This window comes from Zosterops lateralis (assembly GCF_965231275.1).
Source record: "Zosterops lateralis genome assembly, chromosome: 11".
NCBI lineage: Eukaryota > Metazoa > Chordata > Aves > Passeriformes > Zosteropidae > Zosterops > Zosterops lateralis.
Window position 1 is genome coordinate 15,115,894 of NC_139771.1, and position 27,167 is coordinate 15,143,060.

Consider the following 27,167-nt stretch of genomic DNA (forward strand, 5'->3'; position numbering starts at 1 on the left):
GTGGGCTGCTTGCAGCAGCAACTTCAGGTAGCTGATTAACCTCTCCCAGCTGGGGCTCCAGCCCTTCTGCCAGACTCCAGCCTTCTTGGACACCACTGCAGCCTATATTGATGCTTTCTCTGCAGCACAGGTGGGGTGGGCACTTTAATATTATTAATTAACTTTTCCAGATGTGGAATGGCCACTGATGCAGTAGAATGGTCCAAAGGGCCTTTGGTGGTGCTGCTTGTTCCTGGCTTTACCTGAGCATGACAAGGGAGCAATCCAGCCTTGGGCAGAGCTGAGGACCCTGATGTGGAAAAGCTCAGGTGCTCCATGACTAGACTGATGAAACTCCATCTCCACAGTGCAGTGTGTGATTTTAGAGGTGTCTGTAAATCTGCACACACACACAGGAGCAGGCATGAACAGGGGTTCTGGGGTAATGTGAACAAGCATGTTAAGAATAAAGCAATGGAGCAATAAGAGGGTCTAAGGGTAGTTGGTGCCTTTGGGCTTCTGCTGTGTAGGTGTTGGATATTCCACGGTGGGTTGGAGGATGGTGGGAAGAGACAAGCAAAGAGTGGTGGGGAGCCAGATATTAGGAAAAGTTTCTTCACTAAAAGGGTAGCCAAATATTGGAATAGGCTGCCCAGAGAGGTGGTGGAACCTCTGTCCTTGGAAGTGTTCAAACAATGTGTGTGTGCTGCTTAGGGATGTGATTTAGTGGTGGACTTGGCAGTGCTGCATTAATTTGGATCTCAGTGATCTTTTCCAACTTTTGTGATTCTGAGCTGTCCTCATGCAGATGCCTCCCCTGAGTCCTGCTGTATCCAGGGATAAGTCTCTCCCCAGGCTGCTGCCTGTCCTGTTGCTGGTGTCACTGCATCCCTTTCAGCAACACAGGCCAGGAATCTTGCACAAGGTTGATGCAAATCTGTTAGATGTATACTGTTTTTCAGTAATACCTAGACCTGTTTGGGGCTTAAATCCCAGGAATTTTTTTAGTTTGCTTTGAAACTCCCAACTCAAAAATCAGAAGTGAAAAGCTCTGATACAACACAGAGACGTGGCATAGCAGTGCTGATGTTGGCAGCACCTCTTCTTGTGCTTGGTGATGGGACTGAGTGCCCCATCCAGTATTTCAGATGAGTTTTTGAAAAGGAATCTCATAAAGCTGGAGAAAGGACCAGGCTGCAGTGCTGCAGGGTCTGCTGCAGCCTGACAGTGTTTTGCCTTGTCAGTAAACACCAGCACATTCACTTTAAGCAGTGTTAGATCTGATCCACAGCATTCACAGTGTGTTACCTGTTAGGGAAAAAAAGCAGCCCTTGGTTTCTGTATCCTGTGGAGTGCGTTACAGTGTTGTTTGGAGGAGGTGTGTGACAGGACAGGTCCTCCTCTGCTGCAACCCACTGTGCTCTGGCTAAAGCTGCATCCCTACATCCCACACAGGTGCCTAAGCACACACATATTTTCAAGGGCTGAGACATGGAAACTCTCGGCTCAGCAAAACTCTTTGAATGTGTGCTTTTCAAAGTTTTCAGAAGACTCTAGTGAGTTTAAGTAAGCAGTTGTTAGCTGTGGGAAGGGAAAATAAATTTTCTCACTGGAAAATGAAATGAGAGGTGTTTGCATTTCACTTACTTTTACACCTTGCAGCAAGAGGCTGGTCACCATGAGATACAGCGCATTTGAGTGCCAGCTGGAGAACTGAATGCAGTGAAGAAGGCCAGGAGCAGTGAGATGCATCAGCTGGGGAGCTGAGGCAAGCTGAGTATCCTCCTGCCATCCTCCACCAATGTGCACCCACAGGCTGGAGAAGAGCTCCCAGGGCTGCGGGAGAGCCAGCATCACTCTTTGTGCTGATGCAGTGGGTCGTAAGTTTTATGTGGTCCTTGGTCACCTTTGACCACGTGGAGTGTGAACGTGACTGCAGAGTGCAGCTCCTGCCTGCATTTATGAAAGGGCTGCTCACAGTGCAGGGGGAGGAAAAATACTGCCCAATTCTGCAGAGCAGAGTCACTGTGGTGTTTAATCTTCGTGGCTGGGGCTCAGGCAGTGTGCAGGTAGCTGGTGGATGTTTTTGTCTATGTTAAAATGCACCATGCAGCAGAGCAGTGCTTCAGCCTGAGGAACTCTCTGGGCATCACAGCATTTCCTCATTACAGCATCCACCAGCATCTGGCTGTATCTGCTGGAAATGCAGGGCCACATTGACAGCAGTGACATCTGTCAGCCTGGCTGTGCAGCTCCTTCTTGTGGGAAAGGGGCCTGGAGTACTATGCTCATAAAGGGTTGTCAGAGCCTCCTCTGTGCCTGGATTGTGCTAGAAGTGCCAGCCTCCAACAGATAAACTGTATTATCAGATGAATTCAGCCTCCTTGCTTTTGTCTTCAGGATCTTCCCAGTGAATTCCAGCATTTATTGTAAATCCCAAGCTGCTGGGGAAAAGCAGTTGTGCTCCAATTTTGCATTGTAGAGAACTGTTGTCACCCCACAGGTGTATCTGTATACCAGCATGTAACTTCTGTCTCCAAATAAAAGGGAAATTTGCCTTGTGTCACATGTATTTGTAAATGTTTGATGCTGTGGGTAGAAAAGAGGGTAAAACAGCGATCAGCTCAGCACTGATCAATAAAGAGCACAGTATGGTTGCACTGAGTGGTGTTTGCACTGAGTGGTGTTGGGGCACGGGTAAGTGCAGAGCAGATGTCTTTCCAAGAGGGATCCATGGATCTGTTCCTGCTCTTAATGTGCTCGTGTCCTGAACACAGAGCAGAGATGTAGGACTGGCCTGAAACCCCTCTTGTGAGGAAGTTTGCTGTGACAAGGTGTGAGGTTTGTGTCTGTGTGTAGCTTCTGGGAGCAGCAAATGTGGCACCTTCCCAAAGAAGTGGTGTTTGGCTGCCACCGATGTGTCCAGCTCACAAAACAGGTGCCTGAGCTCACCCCCTGGTACATCCCCCTCCTTCCAACACACATGCTGCACAGCAGAGGTTTTGTTTGGGTGGATTAATAGCACAAAAAATTTCCCTCTTGGTGCAAGGCAACCCATGGGTTTCCCACTGATTTTCTCTGATACACAAAAAGCTTTTGTCCAAAAGCTCAAATTCCAGGAGGATGCTTTGAAGGTCTGGTGCTGTGCAAGCACAGGGTGAGCACACATGAAGGTATTGGAAACTTGAGAAATCTTTTTCCCCTTTCTGGATGGGCTCCTTGCTGCAGCTGCAGGGCAGCTGTCTGAGGTGCAGTGAAAAGCATCTCCAAATGTAATAGAGTCCAAGCAGCCCCCAAACCCCACAATGAAGAAGCACTGCTCCAACGACAGTTTGGAGGATCTTCAAGCTTTTTTCAACTTCAGCCCAAAATCGTGAGCTGATTCTTTTCTATGGAGCACACACAAGGGCCAAAGCAATGCTGCATTAGCAGTGGGTGGGAAGGGGCTGCATCTCTCAGCCCACTGTGGTGGTACCTGCACCACAACAAAGCAATCAGCCCCTCGTCGAGGGGAAACAGTTTCTCCACTCAGGCTGTGTGTAGTCAGTGTAATAATATGAGCGTTTTGCCATCCCTCTGCAAACAAGTCTGAGGCTGCTGCCTGATTGGTATATCATCTCACTTTCTCTCAGCATTGATTTTCTTGCTCTCCTTATTTGCTTCATAAAAAGCGAGGCAAGGAGCTGATGCTCGCTTGCTCCCTCTCTCTCTCTCCCTCCCTCTCTCTCTCTCTCCTGTGAGAAGCTTTTGGGAGCCTTTATTTTTAGTATGAGACAAACCTTGCTTTATTTCAGGAGACGCAAGTTGGATTATAAATCCTTTTGTAAATGTGTATGGTGATATTTGCTCCGGTAAGTTATATGCATCTCTTATTTATTTGTGTAACTGTACTGGTTGGGGGAGAAGTGGGGTTTTTCAGGAATCGTGAAGCTCACAAAATTGTGTTTAGGCTTGGTTTCTTTGTAGTCTCATGCTGAGCCAAATTGTTCTGTGATTTTTAGATACATTGAAATATTTTCAGTTTGTATTTGGCTTTGCAGAGAGGGATACCTGCTTTGAAAACTTGTTTTGCACTTCATTTTACTGCAGGAATATGGACAGTGATGATTAAAGGGAAAAGGAATTCTTATTTATTGTATTCCTTCTGGCATCTTAAATCAAAAGTGCCTCCAAAATAATGCTGCAATATTTGATAGAAAAAAATCAGTAAGAGCTATTTAATATTGATCAAACTGAAGTATGAAATCTGACTGCCTGTTACCTTAGATCAATCTAAAGTATGACAGCTGGCAGCAACATGCTCCTGATCAAAATATGTTAGTGAAATAAAGAAAATCTTTAATTAAGAAAATAGCTTACTTTTCAGAGTGTAACATCATTAGTACAGGTCAATAGACTGTTGCTCTTACTTTCTGCTCCCTGCCTTGGCTTTTACAGCTCAGCAGCCTCATTCCTCAGCCCTCTTGGTTAACTTGGAGACCTCCTTGTTACCTGTGAATAATGGCGAGGTGCAGTTATTTCTCTCTTCCCATCAGAGCTCCTGGTGAGCTTTGCAGGCAGCACAAATCAGGGACTGTAATAGTAGGCTGAGGAAAATAAGATGTATAGCTTTAATACTTTCAGATACCTAATACTTGAGTTTGCAGTATTATATTGGTTAATTTATTGACACTTTAATTCTCTTATGCTTGAACCGTATCCGTGGGAGTCAATAGCTTTGGTGCTCCAGAAGTCTTTAAGAACTCCAGCTGTAGCACAAGTTGGAGCTGCTATGAGAACAGATTTGAGTATGTATCTGCTCAGAAAATCAATTAAACCTAGAATAGTCTGCTACTCTCATGATACCAGGGTATGCTAATAGATATATGAAGTTTACTTTAATAAGATGTTAAAAGGAGATGTTAGATGTTAAACTGTAACTGAGTTTATTAAACCCACAGGAGAAGGTAAGGATGTAGTGTAAGCCCAAGCTAAACTCTTCTAAAATCTGAGAGAAATTTCAGATTGATAATAACTGCTTAGTCATTTTAAGCTGCTTTTGGACAGCTTTAATTACCCTCCCCCCGCCCCTTTTTTAAAAATTTTTATTTTTATGTAATAGTTCATGTGGCTTCTAACCTGGTTGAAGAGCAGCTGATGGGAATATTTGGTGGTGTGCCCCTCAACAGTGGCTCATGGGCTCTGCTGGGTCTGTGCCCTGGCTGGGCTGAGCTGATGCTGGTACACAGCATCCCATAGGCTGCCAGGGCATTCCACAGGCAAGCCCATGTGCTTTGTTCCCGAAAATGTAGTTAATAGGCACTCAGTTCAGAGGCTTTCTGGTGTTTGTGTGATTGCTGTTTCATAAGGACCATATATATTTAGAGCAGCTGCATAGCTTGATTGTGTGTGCTTGGCACAGCAGACATGGTACACAAAATGTGCCTTGTGCCACCATGTCAGAGAACAAGGTACATAACAATAATTGCCTTTTTCACAGTCCTTTAGCTCCTCAGGTGTGGAGGGTATGGGTGTCTGAGCAATGCACATCTCACACACTTTCTAAGCATAATGCTGCTTGCCTGAGGACAGCATTGGGCATTTCTAACTTTGCTCAACCCTGGTATCTGGCTCCGTGCAGTCCTTGAGGTGAGCAGGGAGATGGTTGGAGAACATGTTTGCATGACCCAGGCAGGGAGGGAGCTGAAAAGCACAGTTCCTGCTCCTACCCTGCAAAAACTAAAGGCCTAATTTTTCTGTGCCTCATGACTCCTCATAGCAGGGGTGCCAGACTACCCTGAAGCCAGGTTGTGGTTTATTAAGGAAGGCAGTTGGTCTCATCCTAATAGCTCTGAAGCAGGAAAAGTGGCTTGAAATGGCTGGTTTGACTGCAGGCAGGGGCAAGTCTCATCCCTGTCCCTGAGGGCAGGTTGCCAGCAGCCAAGGGACGTAAGGCACAAAGTGAAAATGTGGTTAAGTGTATTGCTGCAAGACTTTCTCGTGGCAGAGGAGCTTTTGGCTGAGCAGAAATGATCCCATTAGCCTTACATCTCTACAGGGTATGGCTGACACAAACTTGGGGGGACAGGCGAGCTCGTCCTGCTCATCATGTCATATATACAGAAGTCTTCAGTGCCATGGGGTTTTGTCTCTGTCCTTTTGCCTATCCTTGTGCTGTAACATGGGGTGATCCTTCATCTCCAGCTACTTGGTGGTAGCAGGTCTGGGGGCAGCTGCTCCCCAGCCCAGTTCCACCAACCACCACTCAGCTCTCAGACCTTGGAGCAGCCTCCATCACCTCCCCAGGAGTGTGATATCCACTCTGCAACATGACTTCAGGCTGTTGTGCAAACTAGGCTTGGTGAAACTGCAGGGACAGGTTCATAGCATGGTGCTTTGCAAGCCTTGGGACTGAAAATTTGAGATTTGTGCCAGTGGGATGGAGGCATTACTGTCCCCTGCTAGGAGGTGCATCAGGGTTTGAAAGGAGTTTGAAACATTATTTTAGGGGTGTTTGGATCCCAGGAGCTTAATTTCCTTTGAGATCTCTCTTCCTGCCTGCTCCTCTAGCAGCTCAAACAATTCCTAGAGAAATTCCATAAACCCTTTAAAAGATTGATTTCTTAAATATCTGTCTCCTTCTGGATGTCTGATACTCTTTTTTTAGCCAAGTCCTTGGAAGACGTAATGAGTTCTTTCCTCACCTCAGTTGATCCTGTTCAGATCAATAGAAACTCTACAGGGGGAAAGGTATTTGTATTGATATTGCTAACAGCTGCCTATCAGTGCTGGTGATGGCAGGTGGTACTTTATTCTTCATGTTACTCTTTATTCAGAATTCCTGTAGAATTATATGACCATTTTTTTCCAAGGAATTTTTCCGTGGAAGTAGGATGGTAGATGACAACCTAACCAGGAGTTTGGTTTTTCCTGATTTTGCTTGTGAGCTCTCTTTCCCTCAGCAAACTGAGCACAAGTAGTTTCAAACATTGTGAATTTGACTCGTTTATGTATGGTGGGCTGGAGACTCAGCCCAGCTGCTCTGAGCAGAACTGGGGTCTCCAGATCCCTCCTGAGCTTGAGGTACCATTGTGGGATGCAGGCATCTGGGAGCTGTGCCATGGATTGGGAACAGGGAAGGGCCATGTTTCTGTTCAGAGCATCCCTTCATCCAGAGGCAGTGTGGGCAGCCTGATGTGAGATGAAGAGATGAAGCTGCTGCCTGCCAGCGCTGCAGCCGTGTGTCCGTGCACAGGAAGCAGGCTTGCTGGAGAGCCCAGGGGACATGTGGTGGCACAGTGCCAGCCCTGAAGAAGCTGGAAGGGCCCATGGGTGTGCTGGGGCTAGGGGACACCCCCCTGTAGAACCATGGAGCTTGCTCAACCTTTATCTCCTTCAGTGTCCAGTGTAGATGGAGGGTCTGGCTCTGCCTGTCCTTAGTTTGCAGATGTGACGAAAAGGTTTCAAAAAGCCCTTGCACCTGCAGTGAAACTCTTTGGTAAATGAGCTCAGGGGCCAGAGACGTGACAATACTGTGAAACTCTTCAGCAGTCCTCTCCTGTCATGTGCCATCTCTTACTTTGGAGGGAAAAAAAAAAAAAAAAAAGAACAAGGAAAGAAAAAATGAGAAAGATGTGCTAAGCCTGTCTGTAGAGACAGTGGAAGAGACAGGTGATCAGCATGGGGTATCTGCAGTGCTGTGCCTTCCCTCTCCTCTCTTTTCCAAACAGCTGTGTGTGTGTCAGGGCTGTCTGTCCATCTGTCCATGCACAGGCTGGGTGGGTAGGAGAGCCCTGTGCCACCTGAGCAGCTCTGCAGTGGCTCATCTGTCACCGAAACTCCCCGGCGCCGTGGCAAAGCAAATATGCTGCAGCAGGCTGTAAAGCTGTAAACATATGGGCACTAACAACAGATTAAGTGAGTGATTTAGTCTAAGGGGCTTGGTAGATTACCATAAAATGTATCTTAATTAGAAAAGCAATCAAAGTTGCACAGAGTCAATGAGGATGAAACGTCTCTGTTGGCAACAGTGAGTGTTCTGTCCCCCATACCACGGGATGTGGATGGCGATGGATGCAGCTCATGCCCACTTCGGGAGGTTTCCTGGGGTTTGCCCAATTCAGCCCTGAGTGCAGGCTGCCTTCATGCTGAATTATTTGTTCTTTGACCAATGAGACCATCCTGTGAGCTGCTTAGAATGAGTCTGATGGTGGATTCAGGTTCCTTTAAAAGCATTAACAAACCAGAAACTGCTGAAGCGAAGGAAGAAAACATTTGCACATTTTCCTTAAAACTCTGTACCAGTACCCAAAGATAAATCTAAGTGTTTGCCGTGTATAGTACAGCTAGTCCCAGATAAAGGATTGGGGCTTCTAAGTGCTACCATAACACAAATAATTAATAAGTCTATCTCCCTCACTGTGTCCTTATCTTTTCAGTGAGCATGGCCATAATTAGCTTTCACCTGATTCTCAGTTTATAGCATGTTCAATTGCTTTTTCCATTCTGCTTGTGTTTTCTCTGCTTCCTTATTTTAGTGATCCTGGCTTTATTCCACAGGCCAGAGTCTACAGATTAAAAAAAAAAAAAAAAAAAAAAAGCTGGATATTCATCTCCAGCAGTGCAGATGTAAAGATTGCAATGGCCAAAAACATATTGATGCATTATTGGTTTTGTACAAGTGTCTGTTTCTTTTCCGGGGTCTGGGAGGATTTGAAGTACATTGGGAAGCGGCACAGAAGATTAGCAGCAGCTGCTGGCAGCTGAGAGAAAGGGAAGGATGACTGGTTGTCTCAGAATCAAATATTTTGAACCATGAAGGAAATGGAAAACATTCAGGCAAGATTTTTGAAAAGTTTTTTCTGTTTGTGTTTGGAAGCAGATATGGGTACCGATTTCAGGGAATTGTAATTAAGGGGTGTGAACAAAAAGGAGACAGGCAAGAGGTGTGGAGCAGCACAGAAAGGGGGAGGATATAGGGGAACAGGACAACTTAACCTGTCCAGATGAAGTGTTTCAGAGCTAGGGAGATAAGGACAATGTTGTTAGCGTTTCCTAAATATGTTGTGTTTAGGTATTGCTTTTTATGATTTAAGTGTGGGAAGGAGAGCAATACCATCTCTGGGGACAGAGTATGAGAGGAGTGGCAGAAAAGAAGAGGAGAGGGAGGTTTTAATTTAAAAAATGTTTCTTGCTCAAAATGTTCCCTATGAATTCCCAGAGCTCAGCAAAGCAAATGCTCATTTATAGCCCATCATCTTAATTATTAAAAAATAAATTATTTTTACCATGTGGGCTGATATTTAGCCAGGAGCAAATTCTTATTCCAGCCTTTTGCACAGAGGTGGGTGTTGAGGTCAAAGCCAGCTCCAGTGGATTTTTCCATCCAAAACTGGTTTGAGATGAGGCAATGGGCCCCATGTTTGGAGACAGAGCCAGGGCAGGCGTGTGGGACAGCAGGTGACAGGCAGCAGATGACACCAGATAGTTACACTGGAGCTTAGGGAGCTGAGAGGAAGCGACTAATGGCCTCTGATGAGCATGGACGTGATAATAATGAGGTTAATGCCCTTTCATTCACCCAGAAACATCTTCAGGAATGTATAATCCCTGCTAGTCAATGGGCAATCATTAGGTCATAAATAATACAGCGTGATTGAAGGACAAGAGCCTTTCCTGTAATAATCATTTTCCGTCAGTGCTGACCCAGGGAGGGTTGGGTTGCAGCCCCCTCGCTGTGTCACACTGCAGGGATCCTGCTGTCAGAGCATTTTCTGGTCGGAGGAGTGCTCCAGCCTCTCAGTTCCACTGCATGCATCTGTCACCAGAGCAGGAAAATTCTCCTCAGGAGCCCAGCTCCACGATGTAGTGCTGGGAAAGGAGCTGAAGCTAATGGGAGGAACAAAGGCACAAATGAGGCAAGGAAGCAGTTCCAGGAGCCATCAGGGAATGTTGGCGAGGGACAGTGGTGCCTGGTGGTGATGCTGGGAGAGCTGGAAGTGGGGCTCCCTGGCTGGGAGAAGTGTCTTGTCCCAGCCCCAGCCCAGGGCAGATGTTGTGCACACTGTGTACAAGGCTGCTTTTGCAAGCTGGGTTTGGGGTCCCTGCCGTCCAGTGCTGCAGTGTGGTGTAGCCTTGGTTGTGGTTGAGTCCCTGCTCCTGAATCAGCCAGCTGGGGTTTAAAGACATTAAGTTCAGGGGCACTTTCCCTTCACAAAGTGCTTCCCATGTGCGCATGTCACTCAGCCATAATGTAAATCCCTGTGATTATTAGAGGGAGTAAATCCTACTCAGTAATAACTTGGATTGTGCTCTGTATGCATTTATATTACATTATGGGCCATTTTAAGCCCAGATGCTTTTGAACCCACCAAGCAAAAGAGGAAAGAAGCAGCCATCCAACCTTTTTTATTTTATAATTAAATGTTTACACTTGTTACACAATAAATCCCATATAATCAGGCCGTAAAGCCTGCACAAAACCTGTTGTTTCCTGGAGGGAGCAGAAACAGTTATATTTATGCATTAACCTGAGTGTTTGCTGGGTTGTTGCACATTACCTGTTACTAAAATGAGAATTGACTTGACCTATTAGAAAAGCTCTTTCGTACCTCACCGTGGCTTTCCATGGTTTTGCCCACAGTGGTCACACATGGTTGGCACCAAAGCAGCTCATGAGACAAGAGGAAGGGGACACAGACTGGGAGTGGCTGCTCTCCAGGACTCTGGGCACTTGTGATGCTCTGGGCAACTGTCACAATGTGGATCCTGGTAGAGACTGCCACAGTTGTTTGGTTTGGGTTTTTTTCTGGAAGTCTAGGACTAGAAAAGCTCTCAGGCCCAAAAAGGAGCACATCTCTGCTGCAGTGACATATGTCACAGCATGAGTCATTCGGGGATTATATGTACAAATCAAAACATGTCTGTCCAACTTCTGCTGCTGTGTCCTTAAATGAAGAGGGCACAAAGGGGAAGCTGTGGAGGCTACAGGGGAAGAGCCATAACTTCCAGGCTGTTTTATAGCCAGAGGGGAAAAGGGCTGCAGGCTGCCAGTATGTCTGTGATACAAATGAAGCATGTACACCCAATAATTACCCCAGGGACTCCTGAGCCTCTTTGCAGCACCCATCGGTGTCTTTTGTTTCATGGAAGACACATCACCAGTGTGTCAATGTCCATGTGCTGAAAGCAATTTATGCAAGAAATTTTCAAAACTCTCAGGTCCTTGTAAATGCTTACCTCAAAGCATTTATGCAAATGCTTTCCTCAAATGCTTACTTTGACTAATGGTTAAAGGTGCTGGGAGAGCTTGGCAACTCTGCCCAGCTTGTGTAAGTATCTTTGTACTCCAACAGCTTTTCACTGAGTCCAAGAAGAGATGCTCTGTATGTGTCTCTATTTTCTGCCTGTTAACTCTTCCATGCATGCTGCCAACCTTAGCATTAGCTTTCAACTTTGTGGCTGACCCATTAAATACTGGATGAAACAGCTTGCATTACATTTTGAACTTAATAAATAGGAAAGGCATTACACAGATTCTGTCTATCCATCTGGAGGAACAGTGTTCTTTACCCCAAAGAATGGCTATCTTATCCTGTCATATACAGTTGGGCTTTATTCTGTTAGAATATAATGAGAAAAGACTACCATACCATTATTTGGTGGAGCTAAATGGGATTTTTAGAATAATCAATGGAAGATGAATGAAAAAGATGAAGGTTTTCTTCCAAGCAAAAGAGAGAAAATTGTCTCCTTGGGATTAAAGTATTGTATAACCAAGTTATTATAAAATGATCTTTACTCACTAAAAATACCCCAATTTCATTTCCATAAATCTTTCCGTTAAGAATCAAATCAAGTTGTTGGGTTTTTTTCATGAAAAAAAAAAAAAAATGCTAAGCATTAGATGAAATGTTGTGCTTTAAACAGAGGATGCTGTGGGGTTCCTGCCTGCTCCGGGGTCAGTTCTTTCCATCCACCTGGTGGCATCAAGGGCTGCTCTTTTGTGGGTGCTCTAAAATGCCAGACAGAGGTTTACTGCTGTAGATGGCCTCATGAAGTCCTGTGGGGAAGTCGTGGAGCAGATTGTCTCCTCCAGGTGGATGACAGTGGCACATGTGGTTCTTCATGCCCAAACTTAGAGCTGCTCCCTCATCTCTGGGGTTTTCACTCCTCACAGACCAGGGCTGGGCTGGCACAGGAGCCTTCTTAGCAATGCTGCTGTTTATTTATAAGGTGAGGACACTAAATCCCAGCAATCAGTGAACCGTGGCTTTAGGGTTTGTTTCTCAGCAGGAGGAGAATATATTTCAGCTTTTTCCCTGTATAGCTGTTGAAGGAAAATGACTCCAGCTAGTTGTCACCCCGCCCTGAACTGCGTCGGCTGCGATGCTATCCACCTCCAATTCATCAACCAGTCAAGTTGATATAATTAGGAATCCCAAAGTCAATAATCTGATAATCTCCAGTGCACAAAGGCTTGTATGTAGGAGAAGTGATTCCAGAAAGTCTGCAGCTCAGATTCGTGCAGGAAAAATGCCAGATTTTAAAAAAGAAACAGGCAGAGACCCAGAGGAGAGAGTGCTTCCTAATCCTTCACTGGTGACATATTTCGGGCCATCAGTTCTGCAGTAAATGCTTCCCGTACAGTCATTTAGTGCCGTCGAACCTTCCCTTTACAGCCTTAATAATAATGTTCAATTACTGGTTCTGCCCTATAAATAAATAATCTCAGTTTAACGAGACACTGTGCTGGGTGAGCGATGCCGGCTGTGGGGGGACATCTCCAGAGCCCTCAGGGCAATGTGCTCCCTCCTCGCTCCACACACCCTCTTGGCCACAGTGGGAAATGTAAGGCAATGGAAACATTTGGCAACGGTTTTGCAGTCTCTCTGTTACGGTGGTATGGAGAAAGGGAGGTCTCAGATGCAGAAATTATGCCAGAAAAATAGGTCTGCTTTTAAAACACTCCGAAGATGAAAAATGACTAATAATAGTGCAGGCGTTTTGAATATTTCAGGTTGCTCTTTAAAAGTGTCAGGAGTTCCCGTCGGCTTTCCAGTGTTAGGGCAGGAGTAGGGGACTGGGGGGACCTCTCTGGGAAGGCATCCAGCCAGGTTCATTCCCATTTTCCTTCCTCAGTGCCAAGAGAAAGCATTGAGGACTAAACCACATAGTGAACTGCATCCCTCACAGCCTGTTTTTGGCCACCACAGCTCCAGGCAAGACTAACACTTTCTTTTTAAGATCTTGCCCTCCTGGAGGACCCACCAAGGAGCCCTCAGCCAGAGCAGGTCCTCTCCTTTGCAGCAGGATAGTTTTAAGGTGCGTCCCCAGCATGGCTTCATCCTGTCAGCCAGCAGGCTGCTGCACAGGGCAGGCGTGCTCCCAGAAAAAGCAAGTGGTTTATATAGAAGTTTCATCAATTTTAAATGACAGTGTTGTCTTCCTACCAGGATGTTTCAGCTGTAACATGCATCACATAAGCTTTTAATTTGCCTTGTCAGGAACTGTTCTGCCTTCTCCTGGTGTGCAGAGCGAGCCTGTTGCTCAGCAGGCACTGAGGGGAATTGTCTCAAAGCCAAACAGGGAGAAGTGATAGGAAATCATCCTATTTTTCCCTTCCACGGTGGGATGAGTGATGTCCAGGGTCACCTGCTGAGGCATTACCAACTGTTTAATTCACAGCTGGGACTTGGGCTCCCTCAGGGCATCACACACCCCAAGCCCCTGGCCACTGGATTGGAAGACGAAGGAAACAGCCTTGAGCCTGGGTAAATGACAGCACCTGAATGCTGAATTACAGGATTCACTGCCATTGCATTGAAACCTGGCATTGAAAGAAGGGAGGTGATCCCATAAATCATATGATGAACCTTTCCCTGCCCTGTGCTGGTGTGAGAAGCAGTGTTGTGCTCTGCTGGGTATTACATTGCTATTTTTTCTCAAAGTGCTAAGGATCCAACTGTTCTTTAAAACATGCTTGTCTGATTTGAAAGGGATGGCTGGTTTATTGTTTCACAGTACAATGATAAGTATAATTTCTGTTGGTTAAGTTATACTGTGGGATTATATTTTTTTACAAAAATATACCTATAGTGTGGGCCAAGGCTGGAGGTCAGAGAGGGAACATCACCAAAACAGGATCTGGGAGTGAGTTTACAGAAGCTCATTGCCTCCTCACTAAATGTCAATCAATGCAAGACCAGCACATCAGCATTGTGTCTGACAACATGAGAAAGAAGGATGACCTTCCAGCCAGGCTAGACTGGACATATGAGATGTGCATTGCTTCAGCCTGTGCTGAGAAGCACAAATAATGTTCCTTCCTCTCTCTCCCTTCAGTCTGTGGCCTTGGGTGGGTTGGTAACTGCTTCCATAGCACACACTGAACTCATGGGATGGTTGGAGTGTTCCACATGGAATGTGGACCAGGCATTTTCCATTTCCCTACAAGGGTGAAGGCACCAACCTCCCTACAGTATAACAATGGCAAGGCAGTAGCTGCAGCTGCAGGAGGGACGGGGAGCACAGGGCAAAGCAGGGTTTGCCCTGCTCCCACTCCTGTGGGCAGGACTAGCCTGGCACAGCCAGATTTGTTGCCTCAAGGGCACCACGTTTCTCCCATTCCTGCTGCAGGGAAGCCAGGCACAGGACTGGCTGTCAGGCCTGGGCCTTGGCAGGCAGCAGCCATGGGATAACCAGAGGTAACTGTGCATGGGGAGATTTATCTCATGTGAAGGGGGGAAGCAGGATGCGTGCACACCTTGCAGATAAGCCTAGTGCTGAGTGTGGATTTATAGGCAAAGAGTAAATAGGAAAATGGGGAAACACTTTCCCTTTGTCCATAAACTTTTCAATTTCAGAGCAGCTAGATTCAATGAAATTATCTCACAGATGGAGGTTTTATTGAATCTGGCCCATAAAGCACCCATTATGGGGTTTACAACTGCCATTTACACAAATCCTGCTATAATAAAATACAGTGGTGTTTACAGTTTTGCTGAAATGGCCACAGAATTACTGTGTGCACAAAAAACCAGCTAGTAATTCTTGGCTTATTGCTCCGGGCACTCCTCTGACAACATAAAGCAGCACAACTTGAGGTGGAGGGGAAAGGGAAATGCAGAGGTAGGAGGAGAACATTATGCTGCTGCTTGGCCAAGATACCCCCAGGGAAATTGATTTACAGCCCTCACTCTGCACTCTCTTGATGGAAACTGTAAATATGCTTCCTAAAGGTGCTCCATGTCCTCAGCATGCAGCTGTGGGGACTGGCTGGGCATTACTGGCAGCTGGGTGATCCCAGCCATCAGCAGCAGCTGATCCAGCCACAGCAGGGAGCCAAGCTTGTGTTGGCTGAGGCATTGCTGAAGTCTGGTAGAAAGCCCTGTAGCATGGTCCTTTTCCTTTTCCCATCTGCCTTGTGGGTGCTGCCTGGTGCTTGGAGCAGAATGTGAGCTGGGTAAGGGTGGGAGCTGTGGTTGTGCCTGGAGGGGTTTGCTGAAAAGCTGCTGGTTAACAGCTGGTTGTGGGGCTAAAGGGTGAGTAAAGGCTGGATCTGATCTGAAGGACCAAGGCTCCAGGTGCAAGTCTGCTGGCAGAGATGTTCCCAATAGGGGAGAGGACAAACTGGGGATTCTGGAGGAGATACCTCCTGGGAAGGAATGGCCTGGGCTGTGTTTTTGGGCATGGCTCTGTGCCCTTGATGAAAAAACATGACTCCCATTATGCTGATTTCTAACGCGTGATTAAAGGAGATGCATTTCAATTGCACCTCTTTCTCTGCTTGTCCTCTTGCTGAGAGTGGTAGCTGAGGGGTGATGACTCTTTCTTTATGGCAGGTCTCACACCACAGGCTTTCAAGTTCCCTCTTTATATATCACTGTTAATCTTTGTGCCCATGTACCTGCAAAACATTTGCATTTGCAACTCTGTTAATTAGTCCAGAAAGCAGGTCAGCATTCTCTCCTGTTCTCCTTAATATATTGTTTTCTGACATTGCCTCACAAATTAACCTGAGGTGATTAATGCTGATTTTCCATGCTGTACTATGTGCAAGGGCAGAAACTTCTTGTGTGTACAGGGGAAGTGTCTCATTTAGGCTGAAGGAACACTATTTAAATTGTAGTGAAAATATTTATTTTGTGGCGCATATTTAACAAGTCAATTCATAGTGAAGTTCAGCTTTCCTCTTTTGCAGTAAGCTCAGCAAGAAGAATTGATTCAATCAAAGTTTTTATTAACTTTTCTTGTCATTAGGTACCTAAATACCTTTGCAAATCTATCCCCCATGTATGATATGCCTTGATCATATTGGAAGTGAGAGGCAGGGTGGAAACTTACATCATTCTCCTGTTATTCCCTGTGCTCTATCATACTCAGCACATCACTGCACCCAGGGAAGGCCTACGTGCCCCAGTGCTCAGGTGTCACCCCAATAATCTGTCACTCTCTGGGGAAAAGGTGCACATGCAAAGCTGAATTCCAAGGAGGCTGGTGAAACTTGGGACTTTGTTTATGCTGCAAATTGGGAGAACTAAGATTAATGGTATGTTTCGTAAAACCTTGTGCAGCAAGAAAAGATCTATTTTTCTATTTATTATATTTCCAGCCTGTTATTTTGCCATTACATCTGTTTGGTGCATCATTTTTCAGTGTCCAGAACCATGGTTCCTTTCCCAGATGTGTACACTCTTTGTTTCCTCTGGGTTGCTGATTTTAGCTTATTTGGTTGTGGCTGGGATTGGGCATTTGCTTGCCATTTCCTTATCTGCCCCTCTGCAGATCTCACAGTAACTCTGTTAAAGCTAATGGAGTTACTTCAGAGCTATAGTGCTGCAATCAACAAAATTTAACCTGTCTTTAAATTAAATTACAGCTGTATAAATAAACTGTTCCTGCTTCTACTTAGGGTCTTCCAAGGAAACCTGTGTCAATGATGTTTGAAGATACTTTTGCCTGCTTCCAGTTCCTTTCTTTGAACCCTTGATATAAAAGCTGATGTGTCTCTGCCCTGCATACTCCCTCCTTCATTATTTTTCTCCTGGAAGATTAAGATGTGGTATAAGTTTGCATCAAACCACCCGAGCCCTTTTTTCCTTTCCAGTTTGCCTGACTTCAACCCAAGTCTGGAATTCATTTCTGCTTTGCAGTCAGTTTACTTCACCTCTACATCCACTTTGGATTATGGTAGTAATTTAGGAAAAGTAATTTAAAAAAACACTGTGGTTTTTTTTCTAAGTCATACATGAACTGGGAGAGGGGCAGCTGAGTTTTGTGTTTTGCCACATAATGGGATGGCAGCTGTGTGAACTGTCTGGGTCTGCAACTGTCTGGTTGCACCTTTTAAATACTTCTGCTAGTGTTTTGTTTGGGTGAAGAATTACTCATTATGTTCAGTCAATATTCATCCTTCTCTTCTTGTCCAATCTCACCTGTCAGTGGGGTGATTTAAATAACTGCTTGGGTTGTGAATCCCAAATGGGGCTCAAGACAGGAGGGAAGAGCTGAGATGTCTGGCATGGACAAATGGTGATGTGTCTGTCTGTGTGGCAACAGAGCTTCATGTGTCACGGTTCTTTGCTTCTGGGACGGGTGCAGGAATAATGTATGGCAACGCTTTAAATGCAAGGAGTGATGGATAACCTGACCCGAGGGGGCTGGTGCTGCAGCTAGAAGCTACTGCATGGATCTGCTTGTGGTGGTCGCTGAAATGAAATAAAATAAAAAATGTTGTTTGTTTTTGACAGCTTTTTGCAATCTTTGCATTTGCAACATGCGGCGGGTACTCTGGAGAGCTGCGCCTCAGTGTGGACTGTGCAAACAAGTCAGAGAGTGACCTCAGCATTGACATAGCCTTTGCCTACCCCTTCAGGTAACCCCGGCCGGCTCGCGCGGTTCGGCACTCGGGGCTGGGGCTGCCCCGGCTTCTCCGAGCTGTCCTGCATTTATGGCAGGGTTCAGTTCAGCACCAGTCTGGGGCTCCAGAATTTTCCTCTGGTGTGCAGGAGGAATGGATTTGGCTCAACCTGGTGTGGATGGGGCCATGGCAGCTGCTGGGAATGGCAGCTCAGCTGAGGAGAAGAGAGATTGCAGAGCCCTGTTGAGGCCAGGAAATCTTGGGGAGTGGAAAATGGCAGGCAAGGGAAAATGAAACAGCACATCATCCCAAGATGAAAAACTGTAGTGTAGCCATTAACTTAAGCTGGAAATGGCAGAGGTTTCCCATCTGTTGCAGTACAAGGATCTGAAATAGCTACTCCGAGGGAGGGGGAAGCAAAAAACCAAAATGAGTTTGAACCATAATTTTGAAATGCTTTTTGAAAATTTTACTAATTGCCTGCTTGCATCTCTTGGTGTCTGAATGCTTTAAACCTAGTGATTTAGGAAAACAGTTTTTATAGTTTTTTATGGTTTTTAAGTACATCTGAAAACTGTAGCATAGTTATACATAGATATCTATATCTATATATCTATATCTGTATCTATATATATATAGATAGATATAAAATGTTCATGCCATTTCAGATCCTACTTCAAAAGAGCATCTACAGTCTTCTGGTTTTAGATATGTCAAGTCCACTGCAGAAACCACTCACTTTTGTATAAGTGATTTCTTCAAGGAATTGAGATGATTAAGAAAAGAATGCATAATTCAATCTCAAGTCTAGTACACTATGACTCTAAAATTATTTTTCTTCCTTGGGAAATCACATGCTGTTTTGCTTATGATTGCTATGCACAGACCAGACTTGAAAGCATCTATTTCTTTAACATGTTCTAAGATACAGCAAATTCCAAACAGTGGGAACTGAATTTGATTACTTGAAATGTTGTTCTTGCTTGACATGCATTTATTCCTCAAAAAAGTCACATTTCCTGGTATTACAAATGTTTATTTTTTGTCTCGAACATGTCCACATTTTCTTTGATTTCTGCTAAGTATGCATAGGAGAGATGCTGAAAATTGAGTTATGTGAGTTTGTAATTTGATTCCCTTCCAAATAGGTCATTTCTCCAACATTCATTACAAATACACCCTGTAGTGAAGTGCTTTCAGTTTTGCATGAATATAAAATAGTATTTTATTTTTAAAGTTAATAAAACAGAGAGAAGAAGCCACCAAGTGTCTCCTGGTGTTTCACCAGGCACATCGACCATTGTTTCTAGAAGGAGGTGCCTGGATCTGCAGTTTCCCACAGTTTTACTTATTAGAAAACTGGAAGTAATTGATGGGTAATGTAACATTCCAGCATGTTGCAGAGATGATGCAAAATAAAGTTTATTTGCAGGAGGGATCCAGCTGAGGCCGTGGCTGGCCCTAGAACTCAGCATGCACAGATGGGATGTATGACACACACAATGGGGTGGTGATACAAATATACCTGAAACCTGCAGGTGAGAAGGGAGATGACACTTAGCTGCTGTTATAGGAGAAGCATGAATGTACTCAGATTTTGTGCAATTTGTTTGCAAACCTGAGGTATGTGCAAAAAGTGTCCAGAGATATGCAGATTACATGAGGCAGCAGATGTGTGCCTGGAAAATCTGGCCAAGCACTACCTTTGGAACTTGGTGTCATCTCAGTGTTTTATTTAAATATTCCTGTGACTTTCTCATGTGTTTGCTATTTTTGCTGTTCTCCAGTGCTCCTTCCACAGAATGGAGATGGGATGCTCTAAAAACAGAAGTGATATTAGTTGGGAAAGGTAACATCTCAGAGCAGTGAATACACTTGGGAAAAGCAGCTCAGAAAAGTTGAGGCTCTCTAATCAAGACTGTGCTCCTGAGGCTGAGGCTCAGCTCCCTGCATGGGCTTGTAGGCACTGTTAGGTAGGATGAATTTCCCACCAGTTGTCTCGCATTCAGGTCCATCTTCTCATGGCATTTTCCTTTCAAATGCCTTCACAGTCCTGATTATTGGCTGTCAGCTGGGGGAGGTGTAGGTGGAAGGAGAGAAACTGCTGAGCATCTGACACCCCGCTGCTGTTGGGGCTGTCAGCTGTGACACTGAAGCAGTCAAAATACCTGTGCGCTGTTCTTTATGAGCTGCACCTTCCAGCATGACTTGAAACAAAGAAAGTCGTGCCACCAGCTGCTTTCATTTTTGTTGCTGTGAATTCGAGGCTTTATTTTCTTCTCCCAAAAGATGAAGTGCCAGACCTTGGCCAGGAGATGAAGACTGTGGACAGCTTTAAGCTGGTAAACAAAGCGGTAAGGCTGAACAGGACAGCTTGGCAAAACAAGAAGGCTTGGATGTTTTGGAAATGAGATCGAAGGATTCTGAAAACATTCCTATTAAAGCAAGATCAGAATGGGGAGGGAGTTTTCCAGACTGAAAGGATGGGCTTTGCACTAGTGACAACATGCTTCTGGGGCCAATCACCTGAGCTAGAGAAAAGGAGGATGCAGGAGGGCAAAACCAGTACTAGTGTCCTGTGGGGGTGATTCATGTGGCCCCAGGCCAGTGTTGAATGCACTGGAGTAGCACTGCTCTCCACAGCAGGTAGTTCCAGATGCTCCCAAAACAAAGGAGCATCTTCACACCTGCTTATTGAGATTTTTCTCAGCCCCAGCCTACAAATTGCAAAAGTCTCTAGCAAGAAATAAAAATTAGCTCAAGAGAAATAATTAGTACAATTAGAGAGTTTTGAAACGTACCTTTAAACTAATATTAATTATTTCTTGGGGTTTTTTTTAAGTTATGGCTATATGGAAGTTATGCTTGGGTACTGTGTTGTCTTAATGCTGTTGTAACTCTGGTAGCAGGAAATTGTGGAGCACCAAAAGGAAAACCCAAAGAAACCTTTTTCACAAGGTGGCTGTTTCTCATTTCTGCTGGAATCACTTTCTTAGTTCTGGACCTGGATTAATTTGCCCTTTGAAAAGAGGAAGTGGGGAAAAGCATAAAAGTGTAGACACATAATCACTAGACACTACCAGAGTGATCTGGTGCAGTGGTACTTTTGCAGGGCTGGGAGACAGGATCCCTGGGAGAAAAGCCCCTGTCCCTGTGCAGGGAGGTTGTGTCAGGAGTGTGAGGAGGCTGAGCCATTCCCATCTGAGCTTCTGCTCTGAATTCATCCCACTGAGGTGCAATAACCAGTAAAGAGTCCCCCCCCCCCAGTGTCAATATTGACATTATTGAGCCCAAATTTGGCTCCACCATCTCTCCTGGAACAGGAGATGAGATGGATCCTTTTCCATCCACAATTACACTGATTCATTTAAGCTTTTGGCAGCCCACGTCCATGACCCTGTATCACCCTGTAATGTGGAAATTAACCTGAAGTCTAAACCCTAATATACTCTAACAAGTGTTTCCTGGAGCTCTGCCATACTTTTCTACAGATCCTGCCAGACTCTTCCATGCCTAATCTGATATTTATAAAGATGTTTCAAATACTCACCTGAGGTTTTTTCTCATTTCGGCCTGATTCTAGTTTTATCACAAAACATTTCTTCCTTCCTTCCTTGTGTTTTAAGGCACAAATCAACCCTTTTTCTGGATACCTGTAAAAGCATTTTGAAAGTTTTACAAGTTCAAATATAGAATAAATTTCTCTGACCCTAGAGTAGCAGTTTTTCTCTAGCATTAGGATCTGTGCTTGCTACAGAGTCTATTGCAAATTTGGCACACATTAATATGTTCATTAACTTGACCCATTAACTCACCCAGGCAATGATTCTTTGAGGGGTGGAAAAAAATTTAGCATCTTGGGATTATTTGTTACTCTCACAGTCCATCAGCCTTTCAGATTAGATTTGTCACTTATCCAAGTGCCCTGAAGCAATATGTTTTGTTTGTAATAAGAGTCCTAGTGAAGGTCCTATTTGTTTATTATTTTCTGTGATCCCAGCAACATTTTTATCATGTGCTTTGTTTTTTCCTTGAGTTTACTTTGATGATAAGTGATTGAATATGTACACCTACTGTGTACATATTTGTTACTGGTATTCACTATTTTAAGATGCTTTTTTCATCAGTCCTCCTAGAAGCAAGTATTTTTTGTTTGCTTAACTTACTGTATGGAAGATTTTTTTGCTACATAATTATTCCTATAACAAACTTGATGTTTTACTTGCAACTAGCAGAGTTGCACTGAAACATCTGGGCTTCTTCAACTTCTGATTTAAATGAACCTTTGCATCTCAGAAGTGCTCTTGTGATGATGATGTGCTGGGAGAGGTTCTCTGTGCTAATGCCATCAGCTGCTCTTTGTGATTCTGCCCTGTCCTGGCCAAGGGAGGAATGCTGTGCCAGACCCTAGCTGTGGGTGATGCTGATGTGGTCTGTGGCTTGTGGGAGTCCCACGAGCAGAGATCTTGTTCTGGACAGGTCTGCAGGGCAATGGGAAGGGAAAACCATCTTAATAAAAGCCTCTAAGTGTGCTGCCTGTTAAGTCCTGAGGCAGAACCAGGACCAAAATCTCTTTGCCTGTAGCTTTTGGAGGTGCTTTAATGCAAGCCTACATACACAGTATATCCCCAAGTTAAATGCCATGAATCAGAATTAATGTGGAGTATGTCTTGTCTTTTCTCGGGGCATTCATCCTGAAAACTACTTGGAAAATATTGGCCTGGAGGATGACATTGTTAAATTTTAAACAGTCTCACCTAAGGCAGTGGTTAGGTGAAGTGTATGCAGAGGTGTTAGGAGCACTGAGCCACAGTTACTGGAAGGACAGAGAAGGATTTCCTGGTGGTGCTAACGTGAGACCCTGGTGAAAAATATGTCTTTGCACATCTTTGTATCACAGCAGTGACCAAAACAAATGTTTTTCATTTTATTCTAAATCACCTATTAGTATCTTTTCAGTGTGCTAGTAAAGCTGTCTCTTCAAGTGATTTTTCCTTCTGAAGGAAAAGGAAATTGTGTTTTATGGGAGCTTTTCATTCACTTTAAGCACCTCATTTGAATAAAGACATTCCCATTGAGCACCCTTGAAAGTGTTCAGCTCATCTGCATGCGATGGGTAGTCTAGTCTTCCATTTGAAATATGACAGCCAGATCTAAATTGCCTACTTAGAAGCTACAAATGATAATTAAGGAGAAAGCATCTAACTTTTTGAGCTTTGCATCTATCTTTCTTTGGAAAGGCTTCTGCTAATGTTAGCACATTTCTGTGCCAGTGTGTACTATCCTTCTATTTTTTGTCATCCATTTGTAGTAAATCTTGCTTCAGAATTCAGTGAAAAACATTCTGGCTGAAAGATTATAAATGTGTGTGATGGCTGAAGACTGAGAGCTGCTGATAAATAGAAATTCTTTCAACTAAGTAGTCGCCTGCAGTGCTGACTTGAGGCAACCATGGTGGGCTCTGCTCCCAGACTTTTTGGAAGTTTGGAGATAGGAAGGAATAAAGTCACAGAGTCAGTGAAACTCCTTAAGGTTTGTGTTTATTTTGGATGTCTTCATCTTACAGAAGATGCCCCTTCTGCAAAACCAAACTCTGGCCTCATGAACCTGTGCATAGACAGGAGCAAAAGCAAGCCAGCAGGAGTTGTGCACTGGCTTCAGGTGTAACCTGTGCCAAAATGTAAATGCCCCAGTTCCCAGGTGGATTTGGCGAAGTTCCTAGGAAGCTGAGAGGTGCTGGTTAAACTTTGCATGACCCATTCCAGCTTAATGAAGGGATAAATCTCCACCTTGGAACTTCTCAGAACAAAACTTGGTGCTTTTGGGAAGCAGATTTTGCACAAGCAGGAGTTGCAGGGATGATTGGTTGGAGTTTAGAAGACCACAAGCTGTGTCACAGTGGTCTCTGCTGGATCTGCAATAGGCTGGTCCATGAAAACTACATTAGTTTAGTCCCTTTTCTTGGCAAACTGTGACAGCCTCATCCAGCACTACAGATCTGGGGTTAAAAGCTGAACTGATGAGGAAAAGTGTTCAATAATACATCAGCTAAGCTGCAGATTTTCACCAATATCCCTGTTATATAAACTGGCTATGTAGGATGGGCACTGAGGGCTCAGTCAGGGCTTTAATTTTCTTCCACAACTGTTTCAAACTCTGATCTCAGCAGAGCTTTTTATACCTAATTTTGACCTCCTAATGAATAATTTGCCTAACCAGAACTTCTGCATTTTAACTACTGTTAGTGGAAAGTGGAAATTGAGTGAATGAGAAAGATAAAGTTGCATTTTGCTGAGTAAAATTCAGGAAATCCTTCACGTTACAAATATCTCTGATTGTGATACCTTCACACAGTATCTTCACATTTAATGTGACTTAAGGAGGCAAACTGAAGTATTAAGATATATTTTTAACAAGGAAATAGACCTTTTTTTCTCAGTAGTGATTTTTACATTCTGGTAATTTATAGGGCTAACCAGAAAAATGCACTCAATTTTTGAAAATCTTTTCTCTTTTTTTCCCTCCCAATGGAAATCCAGTTAAAAGATTTTATGCCATTGTGATGTGAATGCAAGAACTTTGTGAGCTCTTTAAAGTGTGGCCTCAGCACTTCCCTGGCAGTGAAGGCATCGGAGACCTTGGTCAAATCTCTGTACTGAAGCAAGTCTGGAAGCAATCTGAACATGGAGCATGCAAAGCCAAACTGAGCACTGATCAATGAGCTGTTGGTTTAGTTGGAGCTGTTTGCTCTTAGATTGTCTCCTGGGCTGGGGAAATGGTGATCCAAGTCTGCAGAATAAGTACTTTCTTTTCACCTTTGAGTGAACATAGTTTGTAATTGGAAAGAATTTTTCACATTTTTATAACTGGCTCTAGTGATTAGAGAGTGCATCCCATATTTCAGTGCCCTGATGTGTTTTTTTGCTTGCTTGTGCATGGCTACAGACTAGTGAAATAATTGAAAACTGCAAATCAGTGTTCTCCAATGTCCACAAGTCTTCAAGGACCACGCTGACTCTGAAATACTGTCTTTAGACAAAGAGAACAGTAGAATGGGAGAAAATGGGCTTTTTTACTTGAGTACATGAGTACAATGTACAATGTGATTCCTGTTGTCAGAGGTTGATGGAATTATTGCTGGTTTGATTAAAATGGATAAAAATAAGGATGACTTAGTGACTTTCCTAGTTTTGAGAGCCTCCCCCTGACCCCAGTTAGAGTTTTCAAAATGTCTTCCATTTTGTAGAAATCTTCAAGATTGGCAAAGATTGGTTGTTATTGCCAGTTTGCACCTTTGGAACTGTGGATAAAGTCAAGTGCCCTTTTCTCACAAGTGAGGGGCCAGAGATGCTTTGAGTCACCTTTTGTTCCTGCACGAGATCTATAGAAAACCACCAGAAGTCTGATAAAATCACATCTTCAGCTTCTCTTTAAGGCTGGCCCTGTGCCTGTGGTCCTCATCAGGACTCTGTTGTTGAAGCAAGAGGCCACCCACCACCCCCACAATTTCATGGCTGGTCTGGATGGCTTGGCTTCTGAGTCAAACTACTTTGTCAACAGCTATTCGGTGCTTGAGGAAGTCACAGAAGGAAGATTTGTAAAACCATGAAGTCTCCAATTAATTGCACAACCAAGGACAAGCTGATGGGTTCAGGCAGTATTTTTTGTGAGGAGGCAGCAGCTTTGCAGACAAGATGACTTCTCCAGATGTTAAGGTCATCTCAGGTGCTGCTATCATCAGTGTTCTCCTGCTTCTACTCTGTAGTTTTTAATCCCTTAAAACTTGAAACAAACACATCCTTGAATGATAAACTGGGAGGAAGCTTGTCTTGTTTCAAAGCTCTTCAGACTGGTCAGTTCTTTTCTTCTTGTCCGTGCACAAACACTGCAAGAACACAGAGCTTATGGGCACACAGCTGGAGGGGGAAGGAAAGTGGTAGAAACTTTCTAGAGATGGTGTCTGCTGCAGATTAGGGAGAAGGCTTTCTTAAGACTTCGTTAAATTACAGAGCCTTTCTTTTGGCACTCAAAAATTGGAGTTTTTCTGAATTTGGATGGTCCAATTGATCCATACTGACTGATTTTACTTCACAGAGGCTGTATTTTGTGCTTAACACTGTTTTAGTGCCATAAAAATTCTTCATTAATTCTTTAGGCCAAATATGTTCTTAAAGTGGAAGTTGATTTTGGATTCGTTAATATATGCAGCTTTTTCACAATTTGAATTTTTAATATATATTCATGAATAGTCTCTGCAGTATTGTGCAGTGATGGTGTTTTATCTGTGCCTGCCACAAAGGCTTTTCCTAAAAGTCAGACTTTAGGCAAATTCCCTTGCAAATTTATTTTTGCACATTTTCATGCTGTCAGGACAGAAGCAATCAAAGCAGCCACCCTTTGGCTTTGCCTTGTTTGGCATTTGATCCCATACTCTGGATGGCACATGGTGGCCCAGCTGGGGGACAATCAAACACATGTCCTTCCCCCTCTCCCTGATCCAAAATGGGCATTTGCTGTGCAGGCGCCCTGAGGGTTTCCCCAGGACTGTAGGGAATGGGATGTCTTTGGTCTCCTCTCACACCTGGATTCTATGTTAATTTATTTGCCAGGAGATAAATGCAATATTTTTCATTCAGTAGACTCTGGAGAGGATGTGCATCCAACCCCATGCAGCACAGCCCCACTCAGTGCCTGTCCTGTCTGGATTCACACTTCCTGGACTATTCCAGGTGTGAAGGTGCTGGCAGTTTGTCTGCAGGTCCATCAGCAGACCCACAAGTCTGCTTGGCTCCTGCCTGCTGCACTGCTCAGCCTGTGCTGGAGCCCAACAGCTCCCTGAGGAAAGGATTTGTCATATCCTTCCAAATGTACACACTATGGCTGGGAGTTTCATTGGAGTCATCACATAAAACTCTACAGAGAACTTAATTGGATTGCTTTAAGTACATTATAACAATATACTTGAGAAAATTAGACTTAAATACAAAGTAATATTGAACTACAACACAGAGGAGTAAATGTTGCTGCATCTTCTGTAATTGCTCTTGTATTTATATCAGTTGGCCTGGGGGGTGAAATTGCTGCTTTCAGGGTCTGTAGATCTGGATGAAAATGTATGGGAACACTGCTTGTCACAGGGTGAAGCATTTATGCTTTCAGGTGGTTTTGGCTGAACACCTGGTGATGCCCAAGAATTTGGAATACTTTTATATGGAGTTCATAGCCCATTTAAGGGTGGAAGGGAAGGTGAACTGGAGGTGATGTGAGCAGCTGCAGAATGTGTTGATTGCAGGATCAGCAGCTCCATGCAGAAACACTGCCCAGGGATTTGATACATCCACTTCTCAGA

The 27,167-nt window shown here is 44.3% G+C and overlaps 1 protein-coding gene across 2 annotated transcripts in view; it reads left to right on the forward strand.

Moving 5' to 3' along the window:
- The window catches only part of SYNPR (synaptoporin), a 106,865-nt gene that overhangs the window by 57,896 nt on the left and 21,802 nt on the right, over positions 1-27,167 (forward strand). The window contains exons 1-2 of one of the 2 annotated variants that reach the window (XM_083869640.1): positions 3,662-3,830; positions 17,709-17,833. In XM_083869640.1, coding sequence (XP_083725766.1) covers positions 3,807-3,830; positions 17,709-17,833 — 149 coding nt within the window. In that variant the 5' untranslated portion in view covers positions 3,662-3,806. Of the gene's footprint in view, positions 1-3,661; positions 3,831-17,708; positions 17,834-27,167 lie in introns of those variants that run through there. The other variant, XM_083869639.1, reaches the window with a different exon arrangement.